Source organism: Oncorhynchus mykiss, chromosome 15, assembly GCF_057628025.1.
Source record: "Oncorhynchus mykiss isolate SJ-2025 chromosome 15, ASM5762802v1, whole genome shotgun sequence".
Lineage (NCBI taxonomy): Eukaryota > Metazoa > Chordata > Actinopteri > Salmoniformes > Salmonidae > Oncorhynchus > Oncorhynchus mykiss.
The window spans coordinates 45,145,285-45,167,914 of NC_143036.1; the positions used below are offsets into that span (position 1 = coordinate 45,145,285).

Consider the following 22,630-nt stretch of genomic DNA (forward strand, 5'->3'; position numbering starts at 1 on the left):
GACTTCAGGGCGAGTGCGCTGAGCAGGCACAGGACGTACCGGACTGGGGAGGCGCCCTGGAGGCCTGGTGCGTGGAGCTGGCACAGGTCGACCTGGTGCGTATAGCCAGCATCAATGGTACCGGTTAGACGACACACCTCGCACGGCAAGTGTGAGGAGCTGGCACAGGTCGTACTGGGCAGTGAAGGCGCACTGGAGACCTACTGCGTATAGCCGCCATCAATTGTACCGGACCTTTTACACACTTCACACGGTGAGTACGAAGAGTTGGCACCGGTCGTACTGGGCAGTGAAAGCGCACTGGAGACTTGGTGCGTAGAGCTGGCACAGATGGTGCTTTTCAACGTGCCTGCGCTGCAGCATACTCCTTTCCACAACCTCTCTCCGGTATCTCTCATTACCTTCTTCTATCGACTCCCACACAGGCTCTGGCTCACTTCCCGGCTCTGCCGACCACCCCATGTGCCCCCACCCCAAAAAATTGGGCTGTCTTTTGGGCTTTCTCTTTGACCGCGAACCCCGGCGTCATCGCTGTCCTCCCTTCTCTCCTGTCGTCTGTTTCCACAGCAGGCTTTCGTGTCTTGCCAAGGCTTCTTACCTAGTCCAGGATATTCTCTCCTCGATCTCCTCCAAAGACCAGGATGCCATCTCCTCCCGGGCATGCTGCTTGGTCCCGTTGTGATGGGATATTCTGTCACGGTCGCTGGAATAATTATCGGACCAAGCTGTAGCGCGATATGGTTTCCACATATTACTTATTAGAAATGCACAAAACAACAAAGAAAGAACAAAACAAACAACGAACCGTAACAAAGAGGTGTAACATACACTAACTCAAAACAATATCCCATAAAACATAGGTGGAAACAATGCTACTTAAAAATGATCCCCGATTAGAGACAACGATAGCAAACACCAACATAGAAAAACTAAACTAGAACCCCACATAGAAAATAATAACTAGAAACCCCCCCAGTCATGCTCTGACCTACTCTACCACAGAAAATAAGGGCTCTCTATGGTCAGGACGTGACATTAGGTGCATCCTGTTTCCATTGATCATCCTTGATGTTTCTACAACTTGATTGGAGTCCATCTGTGGTAAATTCAATTGATTGGACATATTTTGGAAGGCACAGATCTGGTGAAGGGTACCAAAACATTTCTGCAGCATTGAAGGTCCCCAATAACACAGTGGCCTCCATCATTCTTAAAACTTGGAAGAAGTTTGGAACAACCAAGAGTCTTCCTAGAACTGGCCCCCAGGCCAAACGGGGCAATTGGGGGAGAAAGGCCTTAGTGAGGGAGGTGAACAAGCATCTGAAGGTCACTCTGATAGAGCTCAAGTGTTGCTCTGTGGAGATGGGAGAACCTTCCAGAAGGACAACCATCTCTGCAACACTCTACTAAATCAGGCCTTTATGGTAGAGTGGCCAGACGGAAGCCACTCCTCAGTAAAAGGCACTTGACAGCCCATTTTGAGTTCACCGAAAGGCACCTAAAGGACTCTGACCATGAGAAACAAGATTTGCTGGTCTGATGAAAACAATATTGACCTCTTTTTGGCCTGAATACCAAGCGTCACGTCTGGAGGAAACCTGGTAGCATCTTGCTGTGGGGATGTATTTCAGCGGCAGGGACTGGGAGACTAGTCAGGGTCGAGGGAAAGATGAACGGAGCAAACTACAGAGAGATCCTTGATGAAAACCTGTTACGGAGTGCTCAGGCCCTCAGACTGGGGTGAAGGTTCACCTTGCACCAGGACAACAACCCCAAGCACACAGCCAAGACAATGCAGGAGTGGCTTCTGGACAGCTCACTGAATGTCCTTGAGTGGCCCAGCCAGAGCCCGGACTTGAACGCGATTTTACATCTCTGGAGAGACCTGAAAATAGCTGTGTAGTGACACTCCCCATCCAACCTTGAGAGGAATGGGAGAAACTCTCCAAATACAGATGTACCAAGCTTGCAGCGTCATACCCAAGAATACTCGAGGATGTGATCGATGCCAAAGGTGTTTCAATAAAGTACTGAGAAAAGGGTCTGAATACTTATGTAAATGTGATCGTTTTGTATTTTTAATACATTTGCTAAAAATATATTTTTATTTAACCAGGTAGGCCAGTTGAGAACAAGGTCTCATTTACAACTGCTACCTGGCCAAGATAAAGCAAAGCAGTGCGACAAAAACAACAACAGAGTTACACAAACAAACGTACAGTCAATAACACAATAGAAAAGAAAAAAATCTTTGTACAGTGTGTGCAAATGAAAAATAGGGAGGTAGGTAATAAATAGGTCATAGAGGCAAAAATTTACCATTTAGCATTAACACTGGAGTGATAGATGTGCAGATTATGTGCAAGTAGAGATACTGGGGTGCAAAAGAGCAATAGGGTAAGTAATAATATGGGGATGAGGTAGTTGGGTGTGCTATTTACAGATGGGCTGTGTACAGGTACAGTGATTGGTAAGCTGCTCTGACAGCTGATGCTTAAAGTTAAAGGGAGAAAAGACTCCAGCTTCAGTGATTTTTGCAATTCGTTCCAGTCATTGGCAGCAGAGAACTGGAAGGAAAGGCGGCCAAAGTGTCGGCTTTGGGGATGACGAGTGAAATATACCTGCTGGAGCGGTTGCTACGGGTGGGTGTTGCTATGGTGACCAGTGAGCTGAGATAAGGTGGGGCTTTACCTCGCAAAGACATATACATGACCTGGAGCCAGTGGGTTTGGCGACGAATATGTTGTGAGGGCCAGCCAACGAGAGCATACAGGATGCAGTGGTGGGTAGTGTATGGGGCTTTGGTAACAAAACGATTGGCACTGTGATAGACTACATCCAATTTTCTGAGTAGAGTGTTGGAGGCTATTTTGTAAATTACATCATCGAAGTCAAGGATCGGGAGGATAGTCAGTTTTATGAGGGTATGTTTGGCAGCATGAGTGAAGGAGGCTTTGTTGCGAAATAGGAAGCCGATTATAGATTTAATTTTGGATTGGAGATGCTTAATGTGAGTCTGGAAGGAGAGTTTACAGTCTAACCAGACACCTAGATATTTGTAGTTGTCCACATATTCTAGGTCAGAACCGTCCAGAGTAGTGATGCTAGTTGGGCGGGAGGATGCGGGCAGCAATCGGTTGAAGAGCATGTACTTAGTTTTACTAGCATTGAAAAGCAGTTGGAGGCCAAGGAAGGAGTGTTGTATGGCGTTGAAGCTCGTCTGGAGGTTTGTTAGCACAGTGTCCAAAGAAGGGCAAGAAGTTTACAGAGTGGTGTCATCTGCGTAGAGGTGGAGCGACATCATTGATATATACAGAGAAAAGAGTCGGCCCGAGAAGTGAACCCTGTGGCACCCATATAGAGACTGCCAGAGGTCCGGACAACAGGCACTCCGATTTGACACACTGAACTCTGTCTGAGAGTAGTTGGTGAACCAGGCGAGGCAGTCATTTGAGAAGCCAAGGCTATTGAGTCTGCCGATGATTGCGAATGCTGTGATTGACAGAGTCGAAAGCCTCGGCCAGGTCGATGAAGACGGCTGCACAGTACGGTCTTTTATCGATGGCGGTTATGATATCTTTTAGGACCTTGAGCGTGGCTGAGGTGCACCCATGACCAGCTCGGAAACAAGATTGCATAGTGGAGAATATGGTATGGTGTGATTCGAAATGGTCAGTGATCTGTTCGTTAACTTTGCTTTCGAAGATTTTAGAAAGGCAGGGCAGGATGGATATAGGTCTATAACAGTTTGGGTCTAGAGTGTCTCCCCCTTTGAAGAGGGGGATGACCTTGGCAGCTTTTACATTTTTGGGGATCTCAGACGATACGAAAGAGAGGTTGAATAGGTTAGTAATAAGGGTTGCAACATTTTCGGCTGATCATTTTAGAAAGGGAGGGTCCAGATTGTCTAGCTCAGCTGATTTGTAGAGATCCAGATTTTGCAGCTCTTTCAGAACATCAGCTGTCTGGATTTGGGTGAAGGAGAAGCGGGGGCCTTGGACAAGCTGCTGCAGGGGGTGCTGAGATGTTGGCCGGGTTAGAGGTAGCCAAGTGCAAAGCTTGGTCAGCAGTAGAAAAATGCTTATTGAAATGATTGATTATCGTAGATTTATCGGTGGTGACAGTGTCTCCTATCCTCAGTGCAGTGGGCAGCTAGGAGGTGGTGCTCTTATTCTCCATGGACTTTACAGTGTCCCAATACATTTAGTATTTATTAGTGTTTATTAGTGTTACACAATGCAAATTTCTGCTTGAAAAAGCTAGCCTTAGCTTTCCTGACTGACTTGGTATATTGGTTCCTGACTTCCCTGAAAAGTTGCATATCGCGGGGGCTATTCAATGCTAATGCAGAACGCCACATGATGTTTTTGTGCTGGTCAAGGGCAGTCAACTCTGGGGTGAACCAAGGGCTATATCTGTTCTTAGTTCTACTTTTAAAAAAAAAAATTATTTATGGGGCATGCTTATTTAAGGTGGTGAGGAAAACACTTTTGAAGAGCAACCAGGCATCCTCTACTGACGGGATGAGGTCAATATCCTTCCAGGATACCCGGGCCAGGTTGATTAGGCCTGCTCGCTGAAGTGTTTTAGGGAGCGTTTGACAGTGATGAGGAGTGGTCGTTTGACCACGGACCCATTATGCACGCAGGAAATGAGGCAGTGATCGCTGAGATCCTGGTTGAAGACAGCAGAGGTGTATTTAAAGGGCAAGTTGGTCAGGATGATATCTAAGAGGGTGCCCATGGTTACAGATTTAGGGTTGTACCTGGTAGGTTCCTTGATCATTTGTGTGTGATTAAGGGCGTCTATCTTAGATTGTAGGTCGGCCGGGTTGACAAGCATGTCCAAGTTTAGGTCACCTAACAGTACGAACTCTGAAGATAGATCAGGGGCGATCAATTCACATATGGTGTCCAGGGCACAGCTGGGAGCTGAAGGGGTCTATAACAAGTGGCAACGGTGAGAGACTTGTTAAAAGTAGAAGCTCAAATTGTTTGGGCACAGAAATGGGATAGTATGACAGAACTCTGCAGGCTAACTCTGCCCCCTTTGGCCGTTCTATCTTGTCGGAAAATGTAGTAAGGGAATACCCCCCTGATTTGGACAAAAACAAATGGCGGTATATTGGCATTGGACAAACCATATACACGATGGTCAATACCACCCAATTTGGCGTTGATTCATGCAAAGTATATTGCAAATGCCATATGGCAATTGCCAATTGTAACACTTCAAAATTCCAATAGGGGGCGTGTGCGTTCCACCGGGGCATTTCATATTGCAAATGGCACCCAAGTCAACATCCAAAAGCCAAATTTTGAAAAATGACATTTTTTAAAAAAAACTTAAAAACCCTTAAAAAAGTGCTTTCTGGACCTTTTTTCGAAATTCTTTCGAGTTTTTTGTCAATTACACATGGGTAAGTACTGTATGAGTATACTTTTGTCATCATATATATATATTTTTTAAGTACATGCGCATAAGGCATATGTTTTGTCCATTTGCAATATGATTTCATAGGAAGTCAAAAGTCAAAAGTCAAAAATGTCAAAATTTGGTAAAAAACTTCACACATCCTTAAAAAAGTGCTTTCTGGACCTTTTTTCAAAATTCTTTCGATTTTTGTGTCAATTACACATGTATAAGAACTTTATCAACATACTTTAGTCATACTTTATTATCATATATATATATATATTTTTTTACTTGTGCATAAGGCATATGTTTTCTCCATTTGGAATATGATTTCATAGGAAGTCAAAAGTCAAAAGTCAAAAATGTCAAAATTTGGTAAAAAACTTCATACATCCTTAAAAAAGTGCTTTCTTGACCTTTTTTCAAAATTCTTTCGATTTTTGTGTCAATAACACATGTATAAGAACTTTATCAACATACTTTAGTCATGCTTTATTATCATATTTTTTTTACTTGTGCATAAGGCATATGTTTTCTCCATTTGCAATATGATGTCATAGGAAGTCAAAAGTCTAAGTCAAAAGTAAATATTTTCCTCCGTGCAACTGATGATCTAAAATGTGCAACAAAATTTTTTGGATTTTTTTTGTTTATGTTTCCTTACTTTTTCAAAGTCACTGTGCATTTGCAATATGTTTTAATGGGCAGATACCATCACGAATTTGTCATGCTCAAAATTCAAACTTTACTTTGCTCAAACTATACCTTGGTCAACTTGTATTACATATTTCTTTTTGTTTTACTTGTGCATAAGGCATATGTTTTCTCCATTTGCAATATGATGTCATAGGAAGTCAAAAGTCAAAGTCAAAAGTAAACATTTTCCTCCGTGCACCTGGTGATCTGAAATGTGCACCTGGTGACCTGAAATGTGCACCTGGTGATCTAAAATATGCAACTGGTAACCCAAAAAAAAAATTTTGGGATGTTTTTTTGTTTATGTTTCCTTACTTTTTCAAAGTCACTGTACATTTGCAATATGTTTTAATGGGCAGGTACCATCACGAATTTGTCATGCTCAAAATTCAAACTTTACTTTGCTCAAACTATACCTTGGTCAACTTGTATTACATATTTCTTTTTGTTTTACTTGTGCATAAGGCATATGTTTTCTCCATTTGCAATATGATGTCATAGGAAGTCAAAAGTCAAAGTCAAAAGTAAATATTTTCCTCCGTGCACCTGGTGATCTGAAATGTGCACCTGGTGACCTGAAATGTGCACCTGGTGATCTAAAATATGCAACTGGTAACCCAAAAAAAAATTTTTGGGATGTTTTTTTGTTTATGTTTCCTTACTTTTTCAAAGTCACTGTGCATTTGCAATATGTTTTAATGGGCAGGTACCATCACGAATTTGTCATGCTCAAAATTCAAGCTTGTGATCTAAAATATGCAGCTGGTTACCCAACATTTTTTGGGATGTTTTTTTGTTTATGTTTCCTTACTTTTTCAAAGTCTCTGTGCATTTGCAATATGTTTTAATGGGCAGGTACCATCACGAATTTGTTTATCGAATTTGTTTATGTTTCCTTACTTTTTCAAAGTCACTGTGCATTTGCAATATGTTTCAATGGGCAGGTACCATCACGAATTTGTCATGCTCAAAATTTTTTAGATGTATTTTTTTTTGTTTCTTACTTTTTCAAAGTCACTGTGCATTTGGAATATGTTTTAATGGACAGGTACCATCACGAATTTGTTTATCGAATTTGTTTATGTTTCCTTACTTTTTCAAAGTCACTGTGCATTTGCAATATGTTTCAATGGGCAGGTACCATCACGAATTTGTCATGCTCAAAATTTTTTAGATGTATTTTTTTTTGTTTCCTTACTTTTTCAAAGTCACTGTGCATTTGGAATATGTTTTAATGGGCAGGTACCATCACGAATTTGTTTATCGAATTTGTTTATGTTTCCTTACTTTTTCAAAGTCACTGTGCATTTGCAATATGTTTCAATGGGCAGGTACCATCACGAATTTGTCATGCTCAAAATTTTTTAGATGTATTTTTTTTTGTTTCCTTACTTTTTCAAAGTCACTGTGCATTTGGAATATGTTTTAATGGGCAGGTACCATCACGAATTTGTTTATCGAATTTGTTTATGTTTCCTTACTTTTTCAAAGTCACTGTGCATTTGCAATATGTTTCAATGGGCAGGTACCATCACGAATTTGTTTATCGAATTTGTTTATGTTTCCTTACTTTTTCAAAGTCACTGTGCATTTGCAATATGTTTCAATGGGCAGGTACCATCACGAATTTGTCATGCTCAAAATTTTTTAGATGTATTTTTTTTTGTTTCTTACTTTTTCAAAGTCACTGTGCATTTGGAATATGTTTTAATGGACAGGTACCATCACGAATTTGTTTATCGAATTTGTTTATGTTTCCTTACTTTTTCAAAGTCACTGTGCATTTGCAATATGTTTCAATGGGCAGGTACCATCACGAATTTGTCATGCTCAAAATTTTTTAGATGTATTTTTTTTTGTTTCCTTACTTTTTCAAAGTCACTGTGCATTTGGAATATGTTTTAATGGGCAGGTACCATCACGAATTTGTTTATCGAATTTGTTTATGTTTCCTTACTTTTTCAAAGTCACTGTGCATTTGCAATATGTTTCAATGGGCAGGTACCATCACGAATTTGTCATGCTCAAAAAATTTTAGATGTATTTTTTTTTGTTTCTTACTTTTTCAAAGTCACTGTGCATTTGGAATATGTTTTAATGGGCAGGTACCATCACGAATTTGTTTATCGAATTTGTTTATGTTTCCTTACTTTTTCAAAGTCACTGTGCATTTGCAATATGTTTCAATGGGCAGGTACCATCACGAATTTGTCATGCTCAAAAAATTTTAGATGTATTTTTTTTTGTTTCTTACTTTTTCAAAGTCACTGTGCATTTGGAATATGTTTTAATGGGCAGGTACCATCACGAATTTGTTTATCGAATTTGTTTATGTTTCCTTACTTTTTCAAAGTCACTGTGCATTTGCAATATGTTTCAATGGGCAGGTACCATCACGAATTTGTCATGCTCAAAATTTTTTAGATGTATTTTTTTTTGTTTCCTTACTTTTTCAAAGTCACTGTGCATTTGGAATATGTTTTAATGGGCAGGTACCATCACGAATTTGTTTATCGAATTTGTTTATGTTTCCTTACTTTTTCAAAGTCACTGTGCATTTGCAATATGTTTCAATGGGCAGGTACCATCACGAATTTGTCATGCTCAAAAAATTTTAGATGTATTTTTTTTTGTTTCTTACTTTTTCAAAGTCACTGTGCATTTGGAATATGTTTTAATGGGCAGGTACCATCACGAATTTGTTTATCGAATTTGTTTATGTTTCCTTACTTTTTCAAAGTCACTGTGCATTTGCAATATGTTTCAATGGGCAGGTACCATCACGAATTTGTCATGCTCAAAAAATTTTAGATGTATTTTTTTTTGTTTCTTACTTTTTCAAAGTCACTGTGCATTTGGAATATGTTTTAATGGGCAGGTACCATCACAAATTTGTTTATCGAATTTGTTTATGTTTCCTTACTTTTTCAAAGTCACTGTGCATTTGCAATATGTTTCAATGGGCAGGTACCATCACGAATTTGTTTATCGAATTTGTTTATGTTTCCTTACTTTTTCAAAGTCACTGTGCATTTGCAATATGTTTCAATGGGCAGGTACCATCACGAATTTGTCATGCTCAAAATTTTTTAGATGTATTTTTTTTTGTTTCTTACTTTTTCAAAGTCACTGTGCATTTGGAATATGTTTTAATGGGCAGGTACCATCACGAATTTGTTTATCGAATTTGTTTATGTTTCCTTACTTTTTCAAAGTCACTGTGCATTTGCAATATGTTTCAATGGGCAGGTACCATCACGAATTTGTCATGCTCAAAAAATTTTAGATGTATTTTTTTTTGTTTCTTACTTTTTCAAAGTCACTGTGCATTTGGAATATGTTTTAATGGGCAGGTACCATCACGAATTTGTTTATCGAATTTGTTTATGTTTCCTTACTTTTTCAAAGTCACTGTGCATTTGCAATATGTTTCAATGGGCAGGTACCATCACGAATTTGTTTATCGAATTTGTTTATGTTTCCTTACTTTTTCAAAGTCACTGTGCATTTGCAATATGTTTCAATGGGCAGGTACCATCACGAATTTGTTTATCGAATTTTTTTATGTTTCCTTACTTTTTCAAAGTCACTGTGCATTTGCAATATGTTTCAATGGGCAGGTACCATCACGAATTTGTCATGCTCAAATTTTTTTAGATGTATTTTTTTTTGTTTCTTACTTTTTCAAAGTCACTGTGCATTTGGAATATGTTTTAATGGGCAGGTACCATCACGAATTTGTTTATCGAATTTGTTTATGTTTCCTTACTTTTTCAAAGTCACTGTGCATTTGCAATATGTTTCAATGGGCAGGTACCATCACGAATTTGTCATGCTCAAAATTTTTTAGATGTATTTTTTTTTGTTTCCTTACTTTTTCAAAGTCACTGTGCATTTGGAATATGTTTTAATGGGCAGGTACCATCACGAATTTGTTTATCGAATTTGTTTATGTTTCCTTACTTTTTCAAAGTCACTGTGCATTTGCAATATGTTTCAATGGGCAGGTACCATCACGAATTTGTTTATCGAATTTGTTTATGTTTCCTTACTTTTTCAAAGTCACTGTGCATTTGCAATATGTTTCAATGGGCAGGTACCATCACGAATTTGTCATGCTCAAAATTTTTTAGATGTATTTTTTTTTGTTTCTTACTTTTTCAAAGTCACTGTGCATTTGGAATATGTTTTAATGGGCAGGTACCATCACGAATTTGTTTATCGAATTTGTTTATGTTTCCTTACTTTTTCAAAGTCACTGTGCATTTGCAATATGTTTCAATGGGCAGGTACCATCACGAATTTGTTTATCGAATTTGTTTATGTTTCCTTACTTTTTCAAAGTCACTGTGCATTTGCAATATGTTTCAATGGGCAGGTACCATCACGAATTTGTTTATCGAATTTGTTTATGTTTCCTTACTTTTTCAAAGTCACTGTGCATTTGCAATATGTTTCAATGGGCAGGTACCATCACGAATTTGTCATGCTCAAAAAATTTTAGATGTATTTTTTTTTGTTTCCTTACTTTTTCAAAGTCACTGTGCATTTGGAATATGTTTCAATGGGCAGGTACCATCACGAATTTGTCATGCTCAAAAAATTTTAGATGTATTTTTTTTTGTTTCTTACTTTTTCAAAGTCACTGTGCATTTGCAATATGTTTTAATGGGCAGGTACCATCACGAATTTGTCATGCTATAAAAATCCTGCAGGAATGTGAAATTGACTGGCCCGATGAACTCGGGATGGCTTTGCAGTGATTCTGGGTCATCTCAATCGCTCGTTTGGGTTGATTTCAGAATGTCGCTTTTGGTGATGTTTTTTCACTATAGAATCATATTGCAAATGTACAAGAGTCAAGTGGACAAGAGTCCATCATTCAATTAGATATCATTCTGACCACCAAACTGATACAAACTGACACCAAACCCACTTTTTCCAACTCGTTTAGTAGCCAACTATTACATACTTCAGAGCTGGCCCAAAATTCACAACGCCTTCGGTACAAACCATAAAAAAACCATAAAACACGTAGTTACGTTCTAGCTGCGGGTCCATTTCTTATGTTATGTGTTGGCCTAGCTGAGGCGACCCCGAATCCCAAGTTTCGGCTCGATAGGTCATTTGGTGTCCGAGAAAAACCCTAATTGGTGCTGAAAATCCACTATTTTCCATGACTTGCTACGGGGTCCTTGAATGAGATATCGGACAGAAACGTTGGGGTCTGTCTATATGGGCCGAGACGTTCGCAATGCACCTAGTCTTGCGACTCTGGGACATTTCTAAATGTCGTCATTTTCGTGATGCAAAAATGAATTGAAGTTATTTCAAATGTACGAGGCTGTTTCTCGGTCCGAGAACCTTCTAGAGCCACGTAACTCACCACGCACCATCTACGGGAGGTCTAGAACAGGTTTCTAAAGTTTCGGAACTCTAGGTCCGACGGTTCTTTTTTAGCTCCAACAAAGCTAACTATTGGAGCCACTGTCTGTCTCTACGCACCCCAATACGTCCCTCCATCCAAGTTGTGTTTTAGTGCAATTTTTTTTTCCTTTGATTTTTTTTGGGAAAAATGACTGATTTACAGTTCATGGGGGTTGCCTAATCACACATATGAAGTTTTGGAAAGATCAGACTTTTTTAACCCTTCGAAACAGCCCCTGAGACACCAATTATGGCACTTCCGGTTGGCACAGGAAGTTATAAATCAACACATATCCTCATTGGGGTATGATGTTACAGAATCCTGAGTTTTAAGTCCTTACGTTAAGAATTGACTGATCTACACAGGGTTGAATGCACTATGTCTATCAAACTGCATGCAATGTATGGGTAAACACTTTTAGGGTGATTTGAACCACTTCCGGTTGGTCCAGGAAGCTTAGAATCAACACAGGTAGACCTCATAGTGGCCTGATGGACTGGTACCGAAGACAGGTTCATACGGCATTCATAACCCACATAGGCCTCAGGTTGAAATTAGGGGTGCAGGCAATGTATTCCTATGGGGAGAGATGACACTGTAATCTGTGAGATCAAAAAACACTGTTTTACTGTGAAGGGTTAATGCCACACGGTCAAGGTTAGGCTTGTTCAGATCGGGAGGACCTTAGGAACATTCATGTGGTGGAATTTTTCTTCTCACTCTAACGGTTCTCTCACTGTCACCCAAAAGCAAATGACATTGTGGTGCAGGCTTCATATTGGGCCTACTATTGTAATGGTCGCTGCGCCTAGACCGAGCGAGCTACGGTCAAGCGGGATAGCTCGTTGAACTCAGAACAGTCTGGAGACTATGGTGATGCCATTTTTTGTGTTGATTTCAGAATGCCATTTTGGTGATGGTCCCTCTCCGTTTAAACATATTGCAAATGTACAAAAGTCAACTAGCAAGTCAGTGTCCATCAGTCAATTAGATGTCATTATGACACCAAATGGATATCAATTGACACCAAACCCACTTTTTCCTACTCATTTAGTAGCCAACTATCACATATGTCAGAGCAGGCCCATAATTCACAGCGCCTCTAGTTGAAAACATAATAAAAAGGTAAAACACATAGTTACGTTCTAGCTGCGGGTCCAGTTCGGACATTATGCGAAGTCCTATGTGAGGCGACCCCGAATCCCGAGTTTCGGCTCGATAGGTCATTTGGTGTCCGAGAAAAACCCTAATTGGTGCTGAAAATCCACTATTTTCCATGACTTGCTACGGGGTCCTTGAATGAGCTATCGGACAGAAACTTTGGGGTCCGTCTCTATGGGCCGAGCCGGTTTCAACGCACCTAGCCTTGCGTCTCTGAGACTTTTCTAAACGTCGTCATTTTCGTGATGCAAAAATGAATTGAAGTTATTCCAAATGTACGAGGCTGTTTCTCGGTCCGAGAACCGTCTAGAGCCACGTAACTCGCCACGCACCATGGCCCGGAGGTCTAGAACAGGTTTCTAAAGTTTCGGAACTCTAGGTCCGACCGTTCTTTTTTAGCTCCAACAAAGCTAACTATTGCGGCCACTGTCTGTCTCTACGCACCCCAATACGTCCCTCCATCCAAGTTGTGTTTTAGTGCAAATTTTTTTTCCTTTGATTTTTTTGGGGAAAAATGACTGATTTACAGTTCATGGGGGTTGCCTAATCACATATATGAAGTTTTGGACAGATCTGACTTTTTTAACCCTTCGAAACAGCCCCTGAGACACCAATTATGGCACTTCCGGTTGGCACAGGAAGCTATAAATCACCACATGTCTTGATTGACATGGCCACTTACAGAATCCTGAGTTTTAAGTCCTTACGTTAAGAATTGACTGATCTACACAGGGTTGAATGCACCATGTCTATCAAACTGCAGGCAGTGTATGGGTAAACACTTTTAGGGTGATTTGAACCACTTCCGGTTGGTCCAGGAAGCTTAGAATCGACACAGGTAGACCTCATAGTGGCCTGATGGACTGGTACCGAAGACAGGTTCATACGGCATTCATAACCCACATAGGCCTCAGGTTGAAATTAGGGGTGCAGGCAATGTATTCCTATGGGGAGAGATGACACTGTAATCTGTGAGATCAAAAAACACTGTTTTACTGTTAAGGGTTAATGCCACACGGTCAAGGTTAGGCTTGTTCAGATCGGGAGGACCTTAGGAACATTCCTATGGTGGAATTTTTCTTCTCACCCTAACGGTTCTCTCACTGTCACTCAAAAGCAAATGACATTGTGGGGCAGGCTTCATTTTGGGCCTAATATTCTAATGGTTGCTGCGCCTATACCGAGCGAGCTACGGTCAAGCGGGATAGCTCGTTGAACTCAGCACAGTCTGGAGACTATGGTGATGCCATTTTTTGTGTTGATTTCAGAATGCCATTTTGGTGATGGTCCCTCTCTGTTTAAACATATTGCAAATGTACAAAAGTCAACTAGCAAGTCAGTGTCCATCAGTCAATTAGATGTCATTATGACACCAAACCCACTGTTTCCTACTCATTTAGATGCCAACTATCATATATGTCAGAGCAGTCCCATAATTCACAGCGCCTCTAGTTTAAAACACAATAAAAAGGTAAAACACATAGTTACGTTCTAGCTGCGGGTCCAGTTCGGAAATTATGCGAAGTCCTATGTGAGGCGACCCCGAATCCCGAGTTTCGGCTCGATAGGTCATTTGGTGTCCGAGAAAAACCCTAATTGGTGCTGAAAATCCACTTATTTCCATGCCTTGCTACGGGGTCCTTGAACGAGCTATCGGACAGAAACTTTGGGGTCCGTCTCTATGGGCCGAGCCGGTTTCAACGCACCTAGCCTTGCGTCTCTGAGACTTTTCTAAACGTCGTCATTTTCGTGATGCAAAAATGAATTGAAGTTATTGCGAATGTACGAGGCTGTTTCTCGGTCCGAGAACCATCTAGAGCCACGTAACTCGCCACGCACCATGGCCCGGAGGTCTAGAACAGGTTTCTAAAGTTTCGGAACTCTAGGTCCGACCGTTCTTTTTTAGCTCCAACAAAGCTAACTATTGCGGCCACTGTCTGTCTCTACGCACCCCAATACGTCCCTCCATCCAAGTTGTGTTTTAGTGCAATTTTTTTTTCCTTTGATTTTTTTGGGGAAAAATGACTGATTTACAGTTCATGGGGGTTGCCTAATCACATATATGAAGTTTTGGACAGATCTGAATTTTTTAACCCTTCGAAACAGCCCCTGAGACACCAATTATGGCACTTCCGGTTGGCACAGGAAGCTATAAGTCACCACATATCCTCATTGGGGTATGCTGTTACAGAATCCTGAGTTTTAAGTCCTTACGTTAAGAATTGACTGATCTACACAGGGTTGAATGCACTATGTCTATCAAACTGCATGCAGTGTATGGGTAAACACTTTTAGGGGCATTTGAACCACTTCCGGTTGGTCCAGGAAGCTTAGAATCGACACAGGTAGACCTCATAGTGGCCTGATGGACTGGTACCGAAGACAGGTTCATACGGCATTCATAACCCACATAGGCCTCAGGTTGAAATTAGGGGTGCAGGCAATGTATTCCTATGGGGAGAGATGAAACTGTAATCTGTGAGATCAAAAAACCCTGTTTTACTGTGAAGGGTTAATGCCACACGGTCAAGGTTAGGCTTGTTGAGATCGGGAGGACCTTAGGAACATTCATGTGGTGGAATTTTTCTTCTCACCCTAACGGTTCTCTCACTGTCACTCAAAAGCAAATGACATTGTGGGGCAGGCTTCATTTTGGGCCTACTATTCTAATGGTCGGTTATTGTGTTATTTCAGAAAATCATAGAAAATCACAGAAATGTCGCAGAGCTCCGCAGCACACTTTAAAAAGATTCGTATGAACACCCTGCAACTGGATCTGTAACCGTTGAAAAAAAAAAACGCCTATTTGTGACCATCACCAATTTGTCATTGTTCCGTTTCTCTTAAATGACGATAGATAAATGGCTGGTTCTTTTTTTATTGACACCGGAGGCTCCTTGGCTTTGACCCGAAGTGGAAAAATAATTTCTCTACTTCCATTTTAAGCCTTTAATCCCAGAAAAATGGCCGTAGCTCAAAAACCGTCGAGGCCTAGACGCCATCCCGTTCGGGGCCAACTGCCCCTTGAGCCAAACCTACGCTCGCCAAGTTTCGGCTTCGAAATATTTTCAGTTTTTGAGATAAGGCCCCGTCGCGATTCGTGATGTTTTGCCAAATTGCCATATGATTCCGTATGCCATCTGGTGGGAGTGTCCGGGACGGCGGAAAAACGGTCCGAAACTTGTTTTTTTTTTTAAACGGGAACCGAAAGTCCGACAAAGTTCATTCGATGACTTCCCGGTAGGTCTGGCCCTACCGCACGGCCCGACGCCGACCGCGAATTTTACAAACGATTTCGGACGTCGGGTAAGGGACCGTACATTTGCAATATGGACTTTCTCACTGATCATACACGAAATGCCGAAATGTTCCCTTAATGTATGTTAGGGATGGAAATTTCAGGATTTTTGGTGGCCTTCCTAAGCCAGGATTCAGACACTGCTAGGACATCCGAGTTGGCGGAGTGTGCTAAAGTAGTGTATAAAACAAACTTAGAGAGGATGCTTCTAATGTTAACATGCATGAAACCAAGGCTTTTACGGTTACAGAAGTCAACAAATAAAAATGCCTGGGGAATGGGAGTGATGCTGGGGGCTGCAGGGCCTGGGTTAACCTCTACATCACCAGAGGAACAAAGGAGGAGTTGGATAAGATTACGGCTAAAGGCTATAAGAACTGGTCGTGTAGTGCGTCCGGAACAGAGAGTAAAAGGAGCAGTTTTCTGGACGTGGAAGAATAGATTCAAGGCATAATGTACAGACAAGGGTATGGTTGGATGGGAGTACAGTGGAGGTAAACCTATGCATTGAGTGACGATGAGAGAAGTTTTGTCTCTAGAGGCACCATTTAAGCCAGGTGAGGTCACCGCATGTGTGGGGGGGGTGGAACAAATGGGCTAAGGCATATTGAGCAGGGCTGGTGGCTCTTCAGTGAAATAAGACAAATCACTAACCAAAAAGGCAATAGACAAGGTATATTGACATTAGGGAGAGGCATGTGTAGCTGAGTGATCATAGGGTGCAGCTAGGCGAGCTGGAGACACAGCGATTCAGAGAGCTAGCAGGTCGAGGCTAGCAGATAGGCCTTGGATATGTCGCAACGGAAGAGCCTGTTGAAACCCCCTCGGACGGTTACGTCGGCAGACCAGTCGCGATGGATCGACGGGAATTGACCTGGCTGAGGCTAACGGCTAGGTTAACGGTAATGATCGCTAGCAGTGGCTAACTGAGTAGTAGCTAGTTAGCTTCTGATGGGGGTTCTGGTTCTAATGTATAAAAATAGATCCATACCACATTGGGTGAGGCGGGTTGCAGGAGAGTATATTCAGTCCGTAGATGGAAAATGAGATTAAAAATATAAAAAATGTATACGATATATACACGGGACGGGACAAACAAAAGACTACTATGCCATCTTGGACTAAATTGAGATCCATACCACATTGGGTATTCCCGCCGAGGGGGTTTCAACAGATTGATGAAGAAAAAAATAATTTTAGAATAAGGCTGTAACGTAACAAAATGTGTTAAAAGTCAAGGGGTCCCAATGCACTGTATATGCAAAAGTATGTGGACATCCTTTCAAATGAGTGGATTCGACTATTTCAGCCACATCCGTTGCTTACAGGTGTATCAAATTGAGCACACAGCCATGCAATCTCTATAGACAAACATTGGCAGTAGAACAACCTTACTGAAGAGCTCAATGACTCAATGTGGCACCATTATAGGATGCCACCTTTCCAAGTCAGTTCATCAAATTTCTGCCCTGCTAAAGCTCCCCTGGTCAACTGTAAGTGCTGTTATTGTGAAGTGGAATTGTCTAGGAACAACGACGGCTCAGCTGAGAAGTGGTAGGCCACACAAGCTGAAGCGTGTAGCGTGTAAAAATTGCCTGTCCTGCAAAACTGACTACTGAGTTCCAAACTACCTCTGGAAGCAACGTCAGCATAAGAACTGTTCATCAGGAGCTTCATGAAATGGGTTTCCATGGCTGAGCAGCCACACACAAGCCTAAGATTACCATCATCATTGGATTCTAGAGCAGTGGAGACACGTTCTCTGGATTGATGAATCACGCTTCACAATCTGGCAGTCCGACGAACAACTCTGGAAATGCTACCTGCCCGAATCCAGTGCCAACTTTAAAGTTCGAGGGAGGAGGAATGGTCTGGGGCAGTTTTTCATGGTTTGGGCTAGGCCCCTTAGTTCCAAGTGAAGGGAAATCTTAACGCTACAGCATACACTGACATTCTAGATGATTCTGTGCTTCCAACTTTGTGGGAGGCCCTTTCCTGTTTCAGCATGACAATGCCCAGTGTAGGTCCATACAGAAATGGTTTGTTGAGATCGTTGTGTGGAAGAACTTGACTGGCCTGCACAGAGCCCTAACCTCAACCCCATTGAACACCTTTGGTATGAATTGGAACACCGACTGCGAGCCAGGCTTAACCGTCCAACATCAGTGCCCGACCTCACTAATGCTCTTGTGGTTGAATGGAAGCAAGTCCCCGCAGCCATGATCCAACATCTGGTGGAAAGCCTTCCCAGAAGAGTGGAGGCTATTATAGCAGCAAAGGGGGGATCAACTCCATATTAATGGCCATGATTTTGGAGATGTTCGACAAGCAGGATCCAAATTCTTTTGGTCATAAATTGAACCTTTATTTAACTAGGCAAGTCAGTTAAGAACAAATTCTTATTTACAATGACCGGCCAAAACACCGGACGACGCTGGGCCAATTGTGCGCCGCTCTATGGGACTCTCAATCATGGCTGGTTGTGATACAGCCTGGAATCGAACCAGGGTGTCTGTAGTGACGCCTCTAACACTGAGATGCAGTGCCTTAGACCACTGCGCCACTCGGGAGACCAAAGCCTGGCTGGACAACTAGGTCAGAGGACAGAGACATGTCCAGGTCTTTTTATGGAATGATGGAGAACCGGAGATTACATGTAAAAATTAAAATGGCATCCCCAGGTACTTGGAGACCAAATGTTCCATGGACGTGGGCTTTGTCCTGTTCCTCTGCTTATCCCTGGGCCTGCTCCTCTTCATGCTGTTGGTGCTGCTCCATCAGCTGGCCAGGGACTACCTGCTGGTCTTCTGCCACATCATCCATGGCTAGCTGGAGGAGGTTGTGTGGAGGCTGTGAGGAGTGGCAACCCCAGGGGGTGCTACCGCTACGATGGCTTTGCGTTGTACAGTGGGAGAAACGAGCGCTTGGTGATGGAGCAGCTGCTGCCGGGCCTCCATTCCTGTGTCTCTGTCTGTGGCACCCACCTAACCCTGTGTGTGCGGAGTCGTCACTACCTGCACAGTAACTGGTGTTCCCTGGAGCTGCGACTGGCCACCCTCCGTCTGCTGGTGGAGCACAGGGACATTCTCATCCTGGTCTTCCTGGAGGACATCCCATTTTGCCAGCTGTCTGCCTACTACTGGCTGACCAGGCTAGTTAGGACCTACCTGGACTGGCCCCAGGACCCAGGCCTGCAGCCTGCCTTCTGGGACTGCCTGAACCAGACCCCAGACAGTGACAGAACACACCCATATACTGATGCACTACCTGTAGGCCTACTGTATCATAACAGGGTCTATTTAGAATTTACAGACATGTTGCTTTTTACATTCTGTTCAGCATTACCTGTATTGTGTACTTTCTTTTTAAATCAACATTGTGTATACAGTATAATAATGGATTTTTAAAAATTTGTGTTGTTTTTGTTCTCTCTCACTCAAGAGATAGGTGTTTTATTAGTCATTTGCAATGAGCTCAACCACCGTTGAAATATTCATAGATCCGTGATCAAATGCCCAGGTTAATAATAATTGTGATTGATTTAACGTATAGAGTAGCGCCTGTTTTCAGCAGACAAGCCTTGATGTGGCTTTGATCGTGTGATGGGGCTGACTAGTAAATAAATAAATAGGACTCAAACTGGTAATGCCTTGTCTGTTTGATACCTAATAAACACAACATGTTAAGCATGTTGTTCCACACTCACCGTCATCCGCATCAGAGACATTGAGATCGAGGAAACAGGTTCCAACAGGGCTGTCCTCTGGTACAGAGACGGAGTAAGAGTCCAGTCTGAACACTGGAAGGTTATCGTTGACATCCAGCACATTAAAATAGACCCGGACTCTGCTGGCCCCTAAGTCCCCGTGCTTCACTACCACTGTCAGGATGTAGAGTCTCTGGGTTTCGTAGTCCAGGGAGCGTGACAACAGAAAGTCACCGGAGAGACGGCTGAGCAGGAACAGGCCCTCCCCGTCGTCCTCCGACACAGAGAAGATGGTGTTTGTCGATCCTTTGCTAGGCTCTCCTGCTTCCACGTTCCCCACTATCGTTCCTGTCAACACATGGAATTAGACAGTACAGTCAGGATGACATTCTCTGAATGGTCTGATGGTTTGGTAACTTACTATTACCAATGCTGGTTCCAATGGCTCAGTGGGGTTAAAGTATGGTGCTGGCAACACCAGTGTTGTGCGTTCATTCCCCACAATGTTTCATCATCACCATTCTCTAACATGAGGAAGGTGGAGCACCCCAGGAGGTATTTAATCCTCGAACTGAAGTAGGCAGGGGAGTTGGTGGAATTTCATTTAGAGCCATTTAAAAGAAATACTGAGCATTAACATCTACCAATAACTTCCTAAGCCGATCAGTCAGTAGGAGTCAGCCTGAAGACTTCGTAACTGAGGCATGTGACTCTGGATTTAAGAACAAACATGTATGAACAAGCTTAACTAATCAACATTTAAATATCTGACAGAAGGAAAGGGGTAAACACTGCTCTACCTGGTTGTGTGTCCTCTTTCACTTGAAAAGAATAGACAAGTTTGGAGAAGGACAGTGGTGTGAGACGTCTTTGTGGAGAATGTGTAGCGCCTGGCTTGCTGTTGCCATGCCAATGAGATCTCTGATACCAGGAGGACAGAGGGTGCCGCTGCACCAAGGTCATATTGGACCACTTCTCCTGGTTGCTGGCAGCTTGGCTAGCATCGGCCATATTGGAAAATGGCACTCCATATAAAAACATGAAGTTGACAACCTGTTAAAACAGACAAAGCACACCCCAATGGAGGCATTAGAGCGGTAACATTTGTGGCAATACAAAAAAAGTTCATTGCAAACAGTGTGTGACTTTATAAAAAATACAAAAAATCTTACAAAACATATTATATTAATGTCCAATATGCGTGGTTCAGTATTTTATATAGAAGCAAAAGAATAACTACTCCAGTGTGGATACCACTATATAATTAATGTTGATATTGAGTAACATTTTGAAGGACAAAACATCTATGGTAAACTGAAACCTACATCAACCGGAACAGACACTTCTTAGTCCCTCAGTCTGACACAAAGAGGAGAAAACAGCCTTTGTGGCATACCTTTTCTGAAGGCAGTAACATTATACTTTGAATTGGTGGCGCTGCACTTTAGCTGTTCCACTTCTTTCTCTATTTCTCGTTCACAGCACCAGAGACCAGTCTTGAATGTTTCATTCATCCCCTCCCCCGGGATCCTGCCTTTGACAGTCCCTATAATGCCAACCTGTTCTATTACTTCAGACAGAGTGAGAGGACTCTATAACTGTTTCTGTCTGCTGCTTTCTCAGTCTTTCAATTGGAAAACTTTTCTGTTTGAACAGGAGTTCATAGCCAGCCAACTTTTAAAAAAGTCCAACACAGCAGTTTTTATCTCAATATCAAATGACTTCTGGGTAACAATGAAGTACCTTACTGTAATTGTTTTCAATTCAAATGGTAAAAAATAAATGTGGAAATATATAAAGTACAGGAAATCACATTTTAGACTGCACTGCCCCTTTAGGGTGCATGGTTTATTTTTTTCCTCGTGAGAAATACGCATACATTGAAGAATAAAAAGACAAAACAATTGAAAAATTGTGGCACACTATTGGTCACTGACTGGAATTTGGAACCGACTCCAAAACTACAGTGGACTACAACTAGGCAATACAAGACTAGACTAGACTTTCAGGACCTCAGGTGAAGAATAGAGATCATATGAAAGCAGGTTGATTAAAACAGAAGATGTTATAGAATGCAAAATAACATGTAGGTCTATGGAACTCTTGAAAGTCCTGAATGATTGTCGTAATTCGAGGAAACTTACCATTAGATAAAAAAGGAAAGTTTTCCAATTGATTAATGATCCAGCAGTGTCCATTTTCGTGATCAAAGACACAATCTTAACCATTTGAGCGCAGTTACCTCTCCATTGGTGTTTTCACACGAGTGATGATAGTGAGAAAACCGCATGCATTTAGATCACATAAATGTTTCCAGGGGGTACGTCCGTGCTGGCGGCACTCATGTAGCCTAGTCAAATAGTTGGTCGCAGCACAGGCAAGGGGAAACTTGTTGGAGCCTATCGCGGGTGAAAAGAGCTAACAATGAGCCGAATGAGCTGTCACCTACAATTGAACGTCTGCCTGAACATGCTGACCACACCGGTCGCGTTACGTGCAAAGCGTTGCCAAATCAATTTACACATACATGTTAAGCTTCGAACACACCGACAGCTTCATTGCATTTTGGTACAACAGAATTACATTAATTTCCAATGAAACGCTGCGTTTCAAATCATACCAAATCAAATTGTATTAGTCACATGCACCTAATACAACAGATATACACCAAACAGTGAAATGCCTACTTAGGAGCCCCTAACCGACAGTGCAATTTCAAAAAATATATGGATAAGAATAAGAGATAAAAGTAACACGTAATTAAAGAGCAGCAGTAAAAAATAACAATATACAGTGCCTTGCGAAAGTATTCGGCCCCCTTGAACTTTGCGACCTTTTGCCACATTTCAGGCTTCAAACATAAAGATATAAAACTCTATTTTTTTGTGAAGAATCAACAACAAGTGGGAAACAATCATGAAGTGGA

At 41.9% G+C, this 22,630-nt stretch overlaps 1 protein-coding gene and 1 pseudogene across 1 annotated transcript in view; one reads left to right on the forward strand and one right to left on the reverse strand.

The window, feature by feature from the left end:
* LOC149977808 (protocadherin Fat 4-like) overlaps positions 1 to 22,175 on the reverse strand; it is a 42,316-nt gene extending 20,141 nt beyond the window's left edge. Inside the window, exons 1-3 of the mRNA XM_090199021.1 lie at positions 21,849 to 22,175; positions 20,505 to 20,757; positions 19,705 to 20,052 (exon numbers count right to left, since the gene is read on the reverse strand). Of these exons, the coding sequence (XP_090055147.1) occupies positions 19,705 to 20,052; positions 20,505 to 20,757; positions 21,849 to 21,932 (685 nt within the window). The 5' untranslated portion in view covers positions 21,933 to 22,175. The remainder of the gene's footprint in view (positions 1 to 19,704; positions 20,053 to 20,504; positions 20,758 to 21,848) is intronic.
* LOC149977810 (toll-like receptor 12) lies at positions 115 to 19,445 on the forward strand (annotated as a pseudogene).
* Positions 22,176 to 22,630: the final 455 nt, after the last annotated feature.